The sequence below is a fragment of the Taudactylus pleione genome, unplaced genomic scaffold (genome assembly GCF_031769625.1).
Source record: "Taudactylus pleione unplaced genomic scaffold, aTauple2 ptg001084l, whole genome shotgun sequence".
Lineage (NCBI taxonomy): Eukaryota > Metazoa > Chordata > Amphibia > Anura > Myobatrachidae > Taudactylus > Taudactylus pleione.
In genome coordinates, this window is record NW_028285485.1 from 2,404,850 (window position 1) to 2,423,805 (window position 18,956).

The 18,956-nt window shown below is 48.4% G+C and overlaps 1 protein-coding gene across 1 annotated transcript in view; it reads right to left on the minus strand.

Annotated features, from left to right (window-relative positions):
• The window catches only part of MAEA (macrophage erythroblast attacher, E3 ubiquitin ligase), a 93,835-nt gene that overhangs the window by 45,429 nt on the left and 29,450 nt on the right, over positions 1-18,956 (minus strand). The window contains exon 3 of the mRNA XM_088461641.1: positions 6,460-6,663. Within this exon, the coding sequence (XP_088317767.1) occupies positions 6,460-6,663 (204 nt within the window). The remainder of the gene's footprint in view (positions 1-6,459; positions 6,664-18,956) is intronic.

Consider the following 18,956-nt stretch of genomic DNA (forward strand, 5'->3'; position numbering starts at 1 on the left):
ATTAAGGATCCAGGGTTATTAATATATATGTGTCATTTTAGTACCTTTACTCTGCTTAATTTAGCACGGATTATAACCCAATTGCCTTAAGGATTAAAAGTGAAATCCCAGTTACTAAACGGCGCTAGCCTTTATCCACTCACTTTTGAGGAGTATCAATATTACAATATATGTCCCATATTCTATAGACACCCGTCTGACTTATAGAATATTAGGGCACTGAGCCAAGTTAATTGGGAGTACAGACAGTGGCATTAAAAAAGACAACATACAGTGGTTAAGATTTTTATTATTTTTTTCACATATATAATTTTTTTTCATATTTCGCAATTGCATATTTTAGATAATATAATAAAGGTTAAATTTTAATCTATATGTCATCCCCTTGATAAACACTATAATTATTATATATTCAGATCTGTGAGTGCCCCACAAAGGAATTTCTTTTTCTTCTTTCCATACTTGTAATGACAGAAAGGTGTCAGAACACACAGTGCATTACAGATTGCTGCGTATGGGGCTGCGTATCGGGCTCCGTAGCTGCAGACCGGTCAGAGTACCCATGCTGACCCCCTGTCCTCCAGGAAAGCGCCAACAATGGGCACATGAGTTAGAACTGGAACATGGAGCATTGAAAGTAGGTGGCCTGGTCTGATGGATGATGTTTTCGTTTACATCATGTGGACGTGGGATGCAGTCAGGAAGCAGAAGGTCGAAATGCCGATCGCCGACTTCCCGACTGTGCAATCCCGACAGGGGAGAAATGATAGGTGTCGAAATCCTGACGCCCATCATACCTACGTCGAGAGCCCGACGCCTTGCATACCAAACGAAGGTAAGCCGGACGGCGGGCAGCAGCATGGGGTGGGTGGGGAGGCTTAAGTTAGGGGCTCCCGGGGGGGGACTTAGGGTTAGGCACCCTCTAGAGAGGGTTAGGGTTAGGCTAGGGAAAGTGGGAGTTAGGGTTAGGCACCCCCGGGGGGAGATTAGGGTTAGGCACCCCCCAGGAGACTTAGGTTTAGGCTGCGGGGAGGGAGGGGTTAGGTTTAGGCACTTAGGGAGGGAATTTGTATTAGTCACCACTACGGGAGGGTTGGGGGGGGAGGGGGGGAGAGGGTTAGTTACCATACTTACTGATCGGGATTTTCAGTGGTGTCTGTCTTGCGGCGTCGGGATTTGAACTACCGGACATAGGTCCGGCGGTCATTCATACCGATCCTGTGGACGGCTGTGTTCGTCATTTACCTGGGGAAGAGGTGACAGCAGGATGCACTAGGGGGAAGAAGGCAAGACAGCGGAGGCAAAGTGTGAAGCTCTGTGAAACCTTGGTTCCTTGCTTTCATGTGGATGTTACTTTGACACAAACTACCTATCCTTTCAAGGAGACTGTATTCCCTGATGGCAGTGGCCTATTTTGCATTGATTTTTATATTCATTCCAATTGACTTTTACAGATCCTACAGTGTCTTTTAACGTCCAATACTGCTTACCTCAAACGCTGGCCACCCACGTAGAAAAAAAACGTAATAAAAATAAGTAACATTAGCATTAACCTTACCCAAATACACCTCTCCAAAAATGACAACATGTTAACCAAATAATTCATTATTGTCACACCTTGTTCGCTTGTGAGTGGGGACCTATCTTATTTACACACACACACACACACACACACACACAATACAATTTATACATATACACACACACAAACACACACACACACACTGCAAGACACAGCCTGACTGCTAGAGGATAACTCTCACACATCACGGTTGGTACAGTGGAACAGGACAGAATGTGATTATCTTATGCAATGTAGCAGAACACAAACGGATATGAATTAACACAAACACGAGCTTGATCTGTGTCTACGTATAGAAATAAATAAATAAACAAAATGTGTTTCATTGCAGTGTTGAAGCCCAAGGTCATAACAAAATCAGAATAACATCATCACTCAGTGTAACAAGCTTGCCCTGACGAGCCGTCTTTATGGTCCATTCTATCAAAATCATTGGTTATGGCCGCTTCTGTTTCTCCAGCTCAGCTGTGTTTATCACCTCATTAGAGAGCTAGAAACATTAGCAAATTACCTCAATGGTCATATTTGGTTAGCACAGACATTCCTGTCAGCACCTGTTGATGTAGAACCTCTGGTGTCATTATTTCCTCAGTGTAGTCGGATAACTCTGCATAAGGGAACGGGGAGATGGAACCTGGAAGTGTAGAGTTAGGAGCTTTGGAGATAAAATTATTCATACTTGGCGATACGTGTGGCTTTATTGATGTACGTACTGAAGTGCTGTGTCACTTTCATGTGCTGCCCATATTTCATGGTTTCCTCTTGCTTAATGCAAAACCGCACAAGTCACGTGTGCTCCTCTCTCCCAGTCTCGTAGTTTTACTGGGGGAAAAACACGTCTCCTGCAAGCTGCAGACTCAGCCAGATTGTGGAATAAACCAATGTTCAAGAAAACTAAGCTCGCCAACCCTCTACAAGCTATTGGCGCCCTGGGGCATATTGTGCCAAGTGCCTCATGCCTCTCTGTAGAGAGTTCAACAAACATGTCTGCTCATCAGCTGGCTTTGATAGTCAGACATGGAAGTGTTCAGAGCAGCTTCATATACGTAACAGAACACAGGAACCCGGGCAGCTGGTAGCATGTACCCAGGGCATCACTGGAAGTATTTTATATCATTATAACTAGACTGCATCGTCAGATGCGCAGTGTGCTATTTAAACCGAGAAACTAAGCTGTATGATAAAAAGTTTATTTAATAAGCTGTGTGGAGGATAGGTCTCCCAAACAGTGAGTTATAGAGGAGAACATATCCAAATGACAGTGACCAGAGAGTCACTAAAGTGTGGAAAGATGTCCAGCCTTGCAAACTTGGTCACCGAAGCTGGGGTCCTTTTTGGCCACCGCTTGTGTTGAATGAGTGTTTTGGGCACCTGACGCACATCCCTCTAGTATGCTTGTATGATTACTTCTCAGAGACATCTGGAAATGGTTTGTTTGGAAGGGGCATGACATTTCTGAGGTCCCATCGGAACCACTCACAACTGTTCTGTGTTTTTAAAGCCCTTTGTCCTAGATAAATATATAGCTACTGCTCTCACTAGATCCAGCAAGGGTTTCTTCTCTTTTCCAACCACCGGCTGTGGTAACACAGGGAGATACCAAATGTAGACACAACTTTTGGCAAGAGAGTTGGATTGCTTCTAATATCCTCATAGGTATTTAAAATTAGGCCCTTGCACCGTAGTGCTTGTAACTCTCCAGCCCTCCTGAAAGAAGTGACTGGCATTAGGAACACTCAGCGTGTCACATTTCAGACAAAAGTCCTGTATTAGTCCAACGGGGCAATCTCTAAAGTATTAAGTATTAGACTGAGGTCCCTCAGAGCCACAAAGGACCTAAGAGAGGGTTGAATCCTTTTCATGCTTGTAAACACTGATCAACTCTTCTCATGCCAATTTTTCCTCCAATAAAGCACTTGGCACTGATACTTGTACATGGTGAGTGTGGATAAGGCAAGGGGTGTGTGGAACGGTTGTTTCGATTTATTTCACAGTCACAACATGTAATAAATCTCCTCCAAACTCTGTACTATACAAGCGAAGAGCTCTTCTTTTATGCCTATAATAGAGTGTTATAGTTACCGCAGGATTACCCAGCCATTATACATAGTTACTGTACATTGCAAGTCTGAAGCAATAAGCCAGGTAGAGAAGGAGACATCTCCCAGGAACCATTGACGCTGTGAACAAAATGGAAGGTTTGCTGTAATTTCTACTTTCCCTTCTGCTAATCTCTCTCAGCATGTGAGGGGTAAAGGAAGCTTTGGGAAGGCAGAGGCCAGCTGAAACCTCCATGACATTGTCAATGCATCCACTCATGTCCCTGGAACTTTGTAAAGAGAATAATCCAGGTACCTTGGCATTCAGGGTTGTTGCCATTAAGTCATCTTCAGGAATCGCAGTAGTTTAAAAACTCCCTGATGTAGAGACCATTCCCCTAGAACAACGTGCCTACAGCTCAGATTACTGGCCACTGCCTACAGCTCAGATTATCGGCCATTGCCTACAGCTCAGATTATCGGCCATTGCCTACAGCTCAGATTATCGGCCACTGCCTACAGCTCAGATTATCGGCCACTGCCTACAGCTCAGATTATCGGCCACTGCCTACAGCTCAGATTATCGGCCACTGCCTACAGCTCAGATTATCGGCCACTGCCTACAGCTCAGATTATCGGCCACTGCCTACAGCTCAGATTATCGGCCACTGCCTACAGCTCAGATTATCGTGAAGTAGTGAATATGCCGGCGGACGGGATGCTGGCCGTCGATATACAGATGCCGGAATTCCGCGCTCAGCAAAATGCAGACGTCGCTACCACGAATGGGATCAGGGTACCGGCATCAGCATCCCTACAGCTGGAATCCCGATCATAGGCTCCGGGTAAGTATTCGCTTTAGCCCAGGGATGGGGGGGGGGGGGATAGGATTAGGGATCCCCAGGGGGAGATTAGGGTCAGGCACCATCCGGGGAGGGTTAGGCACCACTGGGGGGAGGTTAGGGTTAGGCAGCTTAACTTTCAGCCGCTAGTGCCTAACTCTAAACCTCCCCCTAGTGCCCAACCCTAAACCCTAACCCTTCCTACAACCTCACTACTTACCGTCGGGAAGCTGTTGCCGGGATTCTGACAAGGATTTCAGCGCCAACATCTACATCCCAACTTTGATACTAGTTTAGTTTTTGTAATATGTGGAGTACATATACACGACCCTACCAATCTTATAGAGAGCAGTTGTACTGTTCTTTAAAGCATGGAGTTATAAACAGAACTGTACTCGTATCTCCAACATTCTCTCTGCTATCTCTTCCTGGATGTCCCAGCGATTTCTTAAACTTAATATGTCTAAGACAGAGCTGATCGTCTTCCCACCCTCCCTCATAACCTCACTTCCCACTATTTCTTTATCAATTGATGGCATAACTATCTCATCTAGTCCCAAGGTGCGCAGTCTTGGAGTTATGCTGGACTCATCCCTCTCCTTCAAACCACATATCCAGAACCTTTCACAGTCCTGTCCTTTCCATCTCAAAAATATTTCTAATATCAGACCCTATCTCACCCAGAATGCTACAAAAACCCTCATACACTCACTGGTCATATCCAGATTGGACTACTGTAACCTCCTCCTATCTGGCCTCCCCAAATCCCATCTCCCTCCTCTCCAGTCTATCCTTAATGCTGCTGCACGGCTCATCTTCCTCTCCAAACGCTCTACATCTGCCTCCCCTCTCCTACAAGCCCTCCACTGGCTCCCCTTCCCTTTTAAAACCCAATTTAAGGTTCTCACGCTCGCTTACAAAGCCCTCACCTGTTCCTCTCCCATTTACATCTCTGATCTCATCTCCCTTCACTCTCTTCTCCGCTCTCTTCGTTCAACTAATGCACGCCGCCTCTCATGCCAGCTGATTACTTCCTCCCACTCCCGCCTCCAAGATTTTGCCCGCACTGCTCCTCACCTCTGGAACTCTCTCCCACTCCCCATCAGACTCTCCACCTCTTTGTTGCAATCCTTCAAACGGGCTCTCAAGACCCACTACTTCATCAAAGCCTTCGAGCTATCGTTCTAACTCCCTGATACATGCCCCTTCCTCCCCATCTACCCCATCTGTGTCACCCCTGTTTGTCTTCCCCTCCCTTTTAGAATGTAAACTCTTACGAGCAGGGCCCTCTACCCTCTTGTGCTTCTCCCTACTTTAGTTTCATCTACTTCTTACTCCCCACTAGGGCACCTAACACTTGGTTCCTTAAGCTCTGTTGCTTATCTGGGTGTTATGGTCACTAATGTAGCAATATATATTATCCATGTCCTGGTCCTGTATTGTTCTGTAAGTCGCTTGTCTACAATTTGTTTATGTACTGTGTAAGGTGCTGCGGAACATTTGTGGCGCCACATAAATGATAATGATAATAATAATAATAATAATAATAACTGCAGAGATACCTAATCACACACTTATCAGAGAAGGTTCTATGGCGGTTCATCATTGACATTCCCCCCCACATGTAATCCAGCTACCCTTACAGCTAGGTCTAACATTACAACTGGAGAACTCAAAGACGAACAAAAAGTTCTTACACCAAATTGCATCTCCATCAAATTTATAACAAACCTTTCTCGCCCAGGTAAAGATTTGTTGTTTTTCTCGTTATTTGTTTTAGAATAAAAAGTAGTTGGTAGAAGAACAAGTGACCATCACACACACGAGAGCCTTTCCTCTAACATTAGATTTCCACCCTCTTGCACACCGATCACATTTCACCATTAGAATGAACCTAAACATGGACAGCTGCACGATAAACAATTTACAAATCGACGGAATCTTATAAGTCGCTCAACAGAGTTCTATTCGTGTTTCGGTGTGTACGACGCCTCACCTCTATACCACTCTGCCTGGCCAGCTTCACTGCGGTATTGTAGTAGCCACAGCGCAGGAGGTGTTCCACCATCATACGATCCATCCGTTTCTTCTTCCACATGTTGGCGGCCGCCACCTGGTCACTGCTGTGCTCCTTCAAGTGTTCGATCCGCCGCTTGCACAGCTTGGCGCTCTCATCCTCCGCCTGGATTGACTCCACTGCCTGAAATAAACAGAAACAGCCAGCTAAAGATGGATACTCTGAGATGGGCTGCAATCCGGCATCTGATATACAGACACTGGTAAAATGCATAAAAAGTATTAGGGATCAGAGTGAGTGCGGGATGGACTCCGACACACCAAGGGTCCACAAATGGAATCGCCTTGGTCAGTGAGACGCTAGAGTATAAACCCTTTATGTGTACTAGCTGTACATCTAATAGGAGCAAGTCTGATGTTTGTGGATACACTCTCAGGGGGCTGTGTATAAAGGGGCATAGTAATGTGGCAATCAACACGACTAGCATAATGATGGGTACACGCCTGCAGATATACTCTGCAGAGCCGACGAACGCTGTGACCCGGACAGAGCGATTATCGGATGGGTGTGCACCCATGCACACTGAGCAATTGTTATTAGCTCAGCGTGGCCTTCAACGGGATCGCGTGGTTGGGAACGAGATGGCCTGTGCGGCGCCATCAGATCCCGCCCTCCCCATCTGACCATTGCAGGAGCGCAGGAAGCCGTTTAATCGCCAACACGCCTGCATACACGCTATCCAATTATAGGCCCGATCATATAATTATCGGCTGATCGGCCAGATTATTGTACAGTGTGTACCTGGCTAAACATATAAAACCGACAGAACTACCAATACTTTACTGAAGGTAGATTTCATCGTACGTGAACAACTAACTGCAATGCGGTCACAGTATTAAGGGATGAGAAAGGAATTGGGGCTTTCTATAAGGATACACTTTTCTTTTTTGTAACATGCAAAACCTGAAATTAAAATCTCTCAGAAAAATGAAAATTTAGGTGTTTCCCATGTATAGAGTCTACTACCCTGAAGCCTGATAATGGGACATACAAGTCAGTGCTTTTATTATTTTCAGTGGTTACTATCTGTATTTGCATTGCCTCGTGTCAAACTCCATCAGATCCATTGACGATTGGACGACATGCAATAACCTAATCCCATAACCGAATGCTGCAGGATATATCCTGAAATAAGCCGTCGATAGGAACATTTTAAGACAACCAAATGTTAGCTAGTTCCCTGGCCCCAAACATAATCCCGCCGCAAGATTAATCGATTTGAAAAGAACCTGAGAGTGGACGAATCTTCTGGACGCCGTAAGCCGGCCATACACGTTGCGATATGCACAGTTTGACGTGACGGGGGATCCGTCGTCTGATATATCGGGCGGTCCCCACACACGGTGCGATAGGGTGGCCGACCGCCCGATATGCTGGCTCCCCCCTCCCCTATAGTGCTGCATGGGATCGCACATCGCATCCCCTGATCGACTGAACTTGCAGTAAGATCTGGGGGTGCGATGTACCACCCCAGGGGTGCGCCCACTACCCGATATCGTTCCCATACACGGTACGATAAAGCAGCCAAAGTTTATTATTTATTTATTATTGCACCAATCCGTCAGATCGGCTGATTTATCGCACCGTGTATGGGCACCTTTATTCTCATCTTCACTTGCAGTTCCTGACTTGCAATTCCTCCCAGTAATCAGCAATAAGATACATTGAACATGCTTTGTGCAGTAATGCAGTCACACACTTACTATAGAATAAGGACATCTCTAACTCTCTATTTTTTTTTTTTTTATTAGTCTAGAATTCAAAAACACACACACGCAAAAAATCTCTACATATATCACTATGTATAGGTTATGGGGAGTTAGTCTTAACCTGACTTTCCACATAGCAAGGTTTAAAATTGAAATGCTCTACCACCTCCATCACAGATCGTAAAAGTCACAATCATAACTGTACACCAAATGGCCTAAGGATGCTGAGATAGAACGTGAAGATATCCCAGTGTGAAACAACCACTTATCCAAGACACTGTATGCCTCTATCATTTAGACCAAGGATGGGGAACCTCAGGCCCGGGGGCTGTATAAGGCCCCCGGTATCATTAGGTCTAGCCCTCTGAGCTTGTTTCTGCTAGCCTTATCTGGCTAGCAGGGTGCCTAGAATGGAATCCTGCAGCCAGAATCTATGCAGCAGTGCCGCCTGGAGCGTCCTTAGAGTGCTTCAGATGGTTACAGCACAGGATGCACCGGGCATTGCTGTAATCACTGGCGATTGTGCCCCCGCCCCTGTGTGATGTCAGGCGGAGGGGGTGTGGCCGGCACCGTCTGAACATTCAGTGTATGCACTTCACCCCTAGGGGGACGACGGCGCGATTACTATGTCGTAATCGCGCCGTCGTCCCCGCATCTAGTAGTGGAGGGGCAGCATCAAATGATTTTTCTTCTGTCACTCCAGCGCAGTTTTTCCATTCCTTTATCACAGTACGGTGTTGTGGATCTTTTCCTACCTTTACCAGTTTAGTTTTAAAATCGACTGAGTCTGTTGATGCTTATTCCACAGTTTGGAAATTCCTCCTTTGCTTACAGTCTTCACGTAAAATAGTCAACTCTTTTTACTTTGCTTGTCATCTAAAGTTACACGGCTTACTTCAAGAAATGAAAGTTAAAAAATAGAAAATCATAAATAACAGCGACCAACTTAGAGATAATCAAACAAATAAATAAGATGTTTTTACTATCAATTCTAGTAGTTTCCACAATTTGGCCACTACTGTATATCAAAATAGTCCTCGGCAGAAAATAAGGTTCCCCACCCCTGATTACACCTTCCCTTATGCACTGCCCTAGGCTGATGAAAGATCGAGATATCCCCAAATCCCTCTCCATCCCCAAATCAGCTGCTGTTGGCACAGGAAAAAGCAGACAGAATGCTGAACAGTTTTAGGTAAAAATTAAACCCTAGAATTATTTAAATATAAATGTATAATATATTTATACACACACACACACACACACACACACACACACACAACATACATATACACCAAATGCCCCATAACGTTAACTTGGTCTTTAAATGCCACAGCTCCAAGGTTTAGGCATTGAAAGCGTCATAAGCGGCTAAATCTACGAGGGCTGAAACATGTCACATCCTGAAAACCCGACACCGCAGGTAGTCTATTATGACAAGTTCAGAAGCAATGCTGCACAGCAGTGTACACTTAATAAGTGTTATTAGCATATTATCTTTTGCCCGGGTCGATACATATAAAATATCACAGCATTAAGACCATTTAATAATCACTTTACCCGTACGAGAGCACAGAGCTGCACGGACACGCAGTTATTTTATAGGTGCGACCGTCAGCATCAGACAAGCCCTGGCCTACACTCCATTTTACATATCTAGGAAAACCCATTAGAAAATTCATTATTAAAAACGCTGAGGTCATCTGGATATTATTTGCAACAAAAAAAAAAAAAAATCAATAATTTGCAGTGTGTAAAAAAAAAAAAAAAAAACCTCATATACAATTCAATAAAACGCTGTGAAGTGTATAGGCGGAAGCGCAGTCAGCGTTCTCCTGTACGGGTGCGGAGGATGAAAGGAGCTGCTCTCTCCTAGCCTCATTCATCAACGTCTCCCACTTGCTGGATTGAAAAGCAAACATGCTTGAACCAGAATACATGTAAATCAGAGTGATTGATTTGATGTCTCTTTCATTCACTGCACTTGGATGGCAGTCATACATTGTTAACTGGATGTTATTCCACTTCACATTCACGTCGCGTAAAGCGCTGCTGCCAAATAATGGCAGGATGAAAAGGGAGGGGGGGTTAAGGAGTGTGAATTAAACACGCACACACACATTTATACAAAGGGAGCACATGAAACACGGAGCTGGCTTTAGACGGGTTATAGGACAGAAGATCCAGGAATGGTCTATGGACTACTGCGACATACGGTGCCGGAGGACACGGACACCACTTCATGACCAACCTCCCTACATTAATAAAACTGCGCATTCAATCTTATGCTTGACAATCATCCCAGTCAGTCCATCCACAGCTACTGTAGGCCAAGTGGTCATCGATGGCCAACAATCCGGACCGCCAGGGAATTCATGTGCCGAGTAGTATACAAAACAGGCTCCTCTATATGGCCCATATGAACTGTGGATAGGTACAGCAGTCCAAAAAGTGCTGATTTGATCCATGATCTAATAAATTATTCCTCCCTCTCCCCCACCCCCCCCCCCTCCCTCCAATGCTGATCCCTCAGTTGTAACTGTTCCGCAGACGGGATGTATCTGGACTGACTGATAGATGCTAAGCAATGAAAGGGGGAGGGTTAGGCTGCGGGACGGGATGTTAGGGTTAGGCACTAGGGGGATGGTTAGGCTGCGGTAGGGGTGAGTTAGTGTTAGGCCGCGGGAGTGGAGGGTTAGTGATAAGCACTAGGGGGAGGGGAGGGTTAGGTTCAGGATGCGGAAGGGGAAGATTAGGCCTAGACTGCAGGAGGGGAGGGTTAGGCTGCGGGAGGGGAGGGTTATGTTCAGGATGTGGAAGGGGAAGGCTAGGCCTAGACTGCAGGAGGGGAGGGTTAGGCTGCGGGAGGGGAGGGTTAGGGTAGAGGTTATAATACTTACATAAATCTGTTGGGATTCTAACAGTCGAGATGCCGCTGTCTGTATTCTGACCATCGGCATCCTGACTGTCGGGATCCCGTACCCAATCCCCAAAGACAATGTCCTCAACTACAAATCCACCAAGAGGGTGATGGTGGCTCTCACAGACAATTGTACACCTATATCAGGGGTGGCCAACCCGCGTCTCCTTTGTTTGTAAAATGCGGCTCCCCCACTGGAACTGTGATTACTGTTCTCTGAAGGGATCAGAGACTAAAGAAGCCTCTGATCGCTTCAGAGGCCAGCGTTCCCAGTGATGCATTGCGCAGGTGATGTTATGACATCACCAGCGATATGAGGAGCCTGCCCTGTGCGCCTGCTGGATTTAATAAGAAACAGTCAGAGCGAGGCAGCGTCAGCGGGAGCCAGAGCGGTCAGGTAAGTAATGGGCTGTGGACACTACTTTAGGGGGCACTGCTTAATGGGCACTACTTTTTGTGGTACAAAGACAGGGGTCACTGCTTAAGGGGCACTACTTTAGAGGGCACAAATACAGAGGGCACTACTTAAGGGGCACATATGCAGGAGGCACTGCTTAAGGGGCACAATTACAAGGGGCACTGCATAAGGGATACACCTACAGGGGGGCACTGCATAAGGGCCAAACCTACAGGGGGGCACTGCATAAGGGCCAAACCTACAGGGGGGCACTGCATAAGGGCCAAACCTACAGGGGGGCACTGCATAAGGGCCAAACCTACAGGGGGGCACTGCATAAGGGCCAAACCTACAGGGGGGCACTGCATAAGGGCCAAACCTACAGGGGGGCACTGCATAAGGGCCAAACCTACAGGGGGGCACTGCATAAGGGCCAAACCTACAGGGGGGCACTGCATAAGGGCCAAACCTACAGGGGGGCACTGCATAAGGGCCAAACCTACAGGGGGGCACTGCATAAGGGCCAAACCTACAGGGGGGCACTGCATAAGGGCCAAACCTACAGGGGGGCACTGCATAAGGGCCAAACCTACAGGGGGGCACTGCATAAGGGCCAAACCTACAGGGGGGCACTGCATAAGGGCCAAACCTACAGGGGGGCACTGCATAAGGGCCAAACCTACAGGGGGGCACTGCATAAGGGCCAAACCTACAGGGGGGCACTGCATAAGGGCCAAACCTACAGGGGGGCACTGCATAAGGGCCAAACCTACAGGGGGGCACTGCATAAGGGCCAAACCTACAGGGGGGCACTGCATAAGGGCCAAACCTACAGGGGGGCACTGCATAAGGGCCAAACCTACAGGGGGGCACTGCATAAGGGCCAAACCTACAGGGGGGCACTGCATAAGGGCCAAACCTACAGGGGGGCACTGCATAAGGGCCAAACCTACAGGGGGGCACTGCATAAGGGCCAAACCTACAGGGGGGCACTGCATAAGGGCCAAACCTACAGGGGGGCACTGCATAAGGGCCAAACCTACAGGGGGGCACTGCATAAGGGCCAAACCTACAGGGGGGCACTGCATAAGGGCCAAACCTACAGGGGGGCACTGCATAAGGGCCAAACCTACAGGGGGGCACTGCATAAGGGCCAAACCTACAGGGGGGCACTGCATAAGGGCCAAACCTACAGGGGGGCACTGCATAAGGGCCAAACCTACAGGGGGGCACTGCATAAGGGCCAAACCTACAGGGGGGCACTGCATAAGGGCCAAACCTACAGGGGGGCACTGCATAAGGGCCAAACCTACAGGGGGGCACTGCATAAGGGCCAAACCTACAGGGGGGCACTGCATAAGGGCCAAACCTACAGGGGGGCACTGCATAAGGGCCAAACCTACAGGGGGGCACTGCATAAGGGCCAAACCTACAGGGGGGCACTGCATAAGGGCCAAACCTACAGGGGGGCACTGCATAAGGGCCAAACCTACAGGGGGGCACTGCATAAGGGCCAAACCTACAGGGGGGCACTGCATAAGGGCCAAACCTACAGGGGGGCACTGCATAAGGGCCAAACCTACAGGGGGGCACTGCATAAGGGCCAAACCTACAGGGGGGCACTGCATAAGGGCCAAACCTACAGGGGGGCACTGCATAAGGGCCAAACCTACAGGGGGGCACTGCATAAGGGCCAAACCTACAGGGGGGCACTGCATAAGGGCCAAACCTACAGGGGGGCACTGCATAAGGGCCAAACCTACAGGGGGGCACTGCATAAGGGCCAAACCTACAGGGGGGCACTGCATAAGGGCCAAACCTACAGGGGGGCACTGCATAAGGGCCAAACCTACAGGGGGGCACTGCATAAGGGCCAAACCTACAGGGGGGCACTGCATAAGGGCCAAACCTACAGGGGGGCACTGCATAAGGGCCAAACCTACAGGGGGGCACTGCATAAGGGCCAAACCTACAGGGGGGCACTGCATAAGGGCCAAACCTACAGGGGGGCACTGCATAAGGGCCAAACCTACAGGGGGGCACTGCATAAGGGCCAAACCTACAGGGGGGCACTGCATAAGGGCCAAACCTACAGGGGGGCACTGCATAAGGGCCAAACCTACAGGGGGGCACTGCATAAGGGCCAAACCTACAGGGGGGCACTGCATAAGGGCCAAACCTACAGGGGGGCACTGCATAAGGGCCAAACCTACAGGGGGGCACTGCATAAGGGCCAAACCTACAGGGGGGCACTGCATAAGGGCCAAACCTACAGGGGGGCACTGCATAAGGGCCAAACCTACAGGGGGGCACTGCATAAGGGCCAAACCTACAGGGGGGCACTGCATAAGGGCCAAACCTACAGGGGGGCACTGCATAAGGGCCAAACCTACAGGGGGGCACTGCATAAGGGCCAAACCTACAGGGGGGCACTGCATAAGGGCCAAACCTACAGGGGGGCACTGCATAAGGGCCAAACCTACAGGGGGGCACTGCATAAGGGCCAAACCTACAGGGGGGCACTGCATAAGGGCCAAACCTACAGGGGGGCACTGCATAAGGGCCAAACCTACAGGGGGGCACTGCATAAGGGCCAAACCTACAGGGGGGCACTGCATAAGGGCCAAACCTACAGGGGGGCACTGCATAAGGGCCAAACCTACAGGGGGGCACTGCATAAGGGCCAAACCTACAGGGGGGCACTGCATAAGGGCCAAACCTACAGGGGGGCACTGCATAAGGGCCAAACCTACAGGGGGGCACTGCATAAGGGCCAAACCTACAGGGGGGCACTGCATAAGGGCCAAACCTACAGGGGGGCACTGCATAAGGGCCAAACCTACAGGGGGGCACTGCATAAGGGCCAAACCTACAGGGGGGCACTGCATAAGGGCCAAACCTACAGGGGGGCACTGCATAAGGGCCAAACCTACAGGGGGGCACTGCATAAGGGCCAAACCTACAGGGGGGCACTGCATAAGGGCCAAACCTACAGGGGGGCACTGCATAAGGGCCAAACCTACAGGGGGGCACTGCATAAGGGCCAAACCTACAGGGGGGCACTGCATAAGGGCCAAACCTACAGGGGGGCACTGCATAAGGGCCAAACCTACAGGGGGGCACTGCATAAGGGCCAAACCTACAGGGGGGCACTGCATAAGGGCCAAACCTACAGGGGGGCACTGCATAAGGGCCAAACCTACAGGGGGGCACTGCATAAGGGCCAAACCTACAGGGGGGCACTGCATAAGGGCCAAACCTACAGGGGGCACTGCGTAAGGGGCACAAATATTCACTACTGAAAGAGAGGGCAAGGGGCCACAGTTAAGTTTCAGGTGTAATCAGTAAAATGAGGTAGGAACAAGCACATTTACAGAGGAGAAGATCCTAATAGAACTCTCAAAGCCGAAAGTGGATAAATCAATGGGGCCAGATGGGATACATCCAAGGATACTAAGAGAGCTTAAAGGGGTGCTGGTAACACAATTAACAGAATTATTCAACCAGTCACTAGCTACTGGAGTAATTCCAGAGGACTGGAAAAGAGCAAACGTTGTCTACTGCACAAGTGGAAGCAAGGAAGAGGCAAGCAGCTACCGACCAGTGAGCCTTACATCAGTAGTAGGGAAATTGATAGAAACACTCTTAAAAGAAAGAGTAGTAGATTATCTCAAATCCAGCAATTTGCAGGACCCCAAACAGTATGGATTTACTGGGGGGAGATCATGTCAAACAAATCTTATTGCCTTTTTTGACTGGGTGACTAAGGAAATAGATAAAGGGGGGCCATAGATATAGCTTATCTAGACTTTAGTAAGGCTTTTGACACTGTTCAACATCGCAGATTGTTAAATAAACTGGAAAGCATGGGATTGGATACAAAGATAGCTGAATGGATAAGATCATGGCTGTAGGATAGGAAACAGAGAGTTGTAGTAAACGGAGTGCAGTCTCAAGAGGGAAATGTTACCAGTGGAGAACCTCAGGGATCTGTACTTGGACCAGTGCTTTTTAATATCTTTATTTGTGACAGGGTAAATGGTATTGAAGGGAAACTATGCCTTTTTGCAGATGACACAAAAGGTATGCAACAGGGTAGACACACCAGGAGGGGTAAAACAAATGATTGATGATCTAGGTCAGTGGTTCTCAAACTCGGTCCTCAGGACCCCACACAGGTCACGTTTTCCAGGTCACCCAGCAGGGGCACAGGTGTAGTCATTACTCACTGACACATTTGAAAAGATCCACAGAAGGAGCTAATTTCACTTGTGATTCTGTGAGGAGACCTGCAAAAACATGCACTGTTTGGGGTCCTGAGGACCAAGTTTGAGAACCTGTGATCTAGGTAGACTAGAGGAAAGGTCAAGAACGTGGCAACTACAGTTTAATGCCAAAAAAATGCAAGATCATGCACTTGGGTCTCAAAAATCCAAAGGCTAAATATAGTATTAATGGCACTATACTGAAAAGTACTGAAGAGGAAAGGGATCTAGGAGTCACTATTTCAGGTGACTTAGAGGCAAGCAAACAGTGTAACAAAGCAATGAGGAAGGCAGGTCAGATGCTTGGTTGCATAGGGAGAGGAATCAGTAGCAGAAGAAAGAAGTGATAATACCACTGTATAGGTCATTGGTACATCCTCATCTCAAGTACTGTGTTCAGTTCTGGAGGCCATATCTCCAGAAAGATATTAATACATTAGAGACTGTACAAAGAAGGGCAACTAAAATGGTGCAAGGTCTACACCACAAAAAGTACCAGGAAAGACTAAAAGATCTTAATATGTATAGTTTGGAGCAGAGAAGGGAAAGGGGGGACATGATAGAAAAGTTCAAATATATAAAAGGTTTGAACGAGGTAAAGGATGGAGACATTCTGCAAAGTAAGAGAAGTATTAGAACAAGAGGACATGTTCTGAAACTGGAGGGTGGTCTGTTCAGGGGAAATTTGAGGAAAAAATGGGATTTTGGTACCTACCGGTAAATCCTTTTCTCTGATTCCACAGGGGACACTGGAGGTGCTTACGCTGGGGTATAGAGACGTGGATAACTGGAGCTGGCACTTTAAAATAATCTAGAAGTGTGAAGCTCCTCCCCCTCTATGCCCCATCAGCCCTCAGTTTAGAAAATGAAGACCGAGAGGAGATGGAGAACAAGCGGAGTAAAAGGGAGAGAAGAACACACAATAATCAAAACATACAACATACGGAACAAACCGAACAGGCAGGCGAAGAGCGCTGAGGTGGGCGTCCAGTGTCCCCTGTGGAATCAGAGAAAAGGATTTACCGGTAGGTACCAAAATCCCATTTTCTCTTTCATCCACTAGGGGTGTTTACGCTGGGGACGTCCCAAAGTTTTCCCCACGGGCGGGAGCGCTCTGCGGCACCTGCAGAACTAGGCGGCCAAAACGGTATGCCGAAACAGCGAACGTATCAAATTTGTAAAACTTGACAAACGTGTGAACTGAAGACCAAGTGGCCGCACGGCACAATTGTGACGTGCAGGCTCCCCTACCGGCCACCCATGACGCACCCACAGAACGTGTGGGATGAGCCGAAATGGACGAAGGAGGCCGGTGGTCGGCATTAACCTAAGGCTGATGAATGTCAGCCGGATCCAACGTGCCAAAGTCTGCTTAGACACTGGCCAACCCCTCCGAACCGCATTCTAGAGGACAAAAAATGACTCAGACTTACGGAGGGAAGCAGTCCTGTCAACCTAGATGTGGAGAGCTTCAACCACATCCAACGTAGAAGAACCACCAGAGTCCTCCACCCAAGATGGTACCACAATAGGCTGATTAATATGAAAAGCCGACACTACCTTGGGAAGGAAGGCGGCTACCGTCCGGAGTTCCACCCTATCAGCATGAAACAGAAGGTAAGGTGGCTTATAGGACAGAGAACTCAATTCAGAAACTCTACGAGCCGATGCTAGAGCCATGAGGAGTACCGTCTTCCAAGACAAGTACTGAATATCAACCTCCTCCAAAGGTTCAAACATGGACGACTGAAGAAACAGAAGCACCAAGTTCAAGACCCAGGGAGCTATCGGAGGTACAAAAAAAAAAAAAAAGGAGGCTGCAAACACAAGACTCCCTGAAGAAACGTCTGCACCTCAGGAATGAGGGCCAATTTCTGTTGAAAGAAAATGCAAAGGGCAGAAACCTGCACCTTTAAAGTTCCAAGACGTAGGCCAGAATCCAGACCAGTCTGAAGAAAAAAAAACAAAAAACAAAAAAACAGAAACCGGGACACCGAAAAGTCCTAGAGGGAAGATCCCGACTGGAACACCACGAGATATAAGAACGCCAGAGGCGATGATAATGCGCAGCCGAAACTGGTTTCCTGGCACGTAGCATGGTGGGAACAACAGAGTCTGGGATTCCTCTTTATCTTAGGACATCGGTTTCAAGAGCCACCCCGTTAAACGCAGTTGCGCTAGGTTGGAGTGTATGAAAGGACCCTGCTGCAGCAGATCCGGGCGCAGAGGAAGGGGCCACGGATCGTCTGCCAATTGGGACCGAAGGTCCGAGAACCAACTTCTCCAAGGCCAGTGCGGAGCCACGAGAATGAAAGAGGCTGACTCGTGTTTTATCCTTTTTAGCAGTCGAGGAAGAAGTGGAATCGGAGCAAAAAGGTCAACGAAGTCTTAGATCCACGGAACTGTCAGAGCGTCTACTGCCACTGCCTGCGGATCAAGTTCTTGACATGTATACTGGGAGCTGACGATTAAATCGTGACGCCATGAGGTCCAACTGAGGACATCCCCATCGATGTATCAGCGCGTTGAACACGTCTGGATGAAGCTTCCATTCCCCGGGATGGATATCCTGGCGGCTTAGGTAATCTGCTTCCCAGTTGTCCACACCCGGGATGAATACCGCCGACAGGATTACTGACTGGCTCTCGGCCCACCTGAGAACCTGAGTTACTTCTCACATGGCCCTGCGACTCCGAGTCCCTCCTTGGCGGTTAATGTACGCGACGGCCATCGCGTTGTTGGACTGAACTCTTACCGGACGAGTTCTTAGAAACTCTGTTGCTTCTATCAGAGCATTGTAAATCGCTCTGAGCTCCAACACATTTATGGGCCACTTTTGTTCTAGAGGGGACCATCGACCCTGAAAGTGATAATCGAGGACTACTGCTTCCATCCTCGAAGGTTAGCATCCGTTGTTACGATGATCCAGTCCCACACACTGAATCTCCGGCCCGCTAAGGAATTGTTGGATTGTGTCCACCAGAGAAGGGTTACTCTGGTAGCTGGGCTCAGACGGATCTGTCGATGTAGAAGCAGATGAGACCCTGACCCCTGTGTTAGTAGGTCCAGCTGAAACACCCTGGAGTGGAATCGCCCAAACTGTAGTGCCTCGAAGGCCACTACCATCA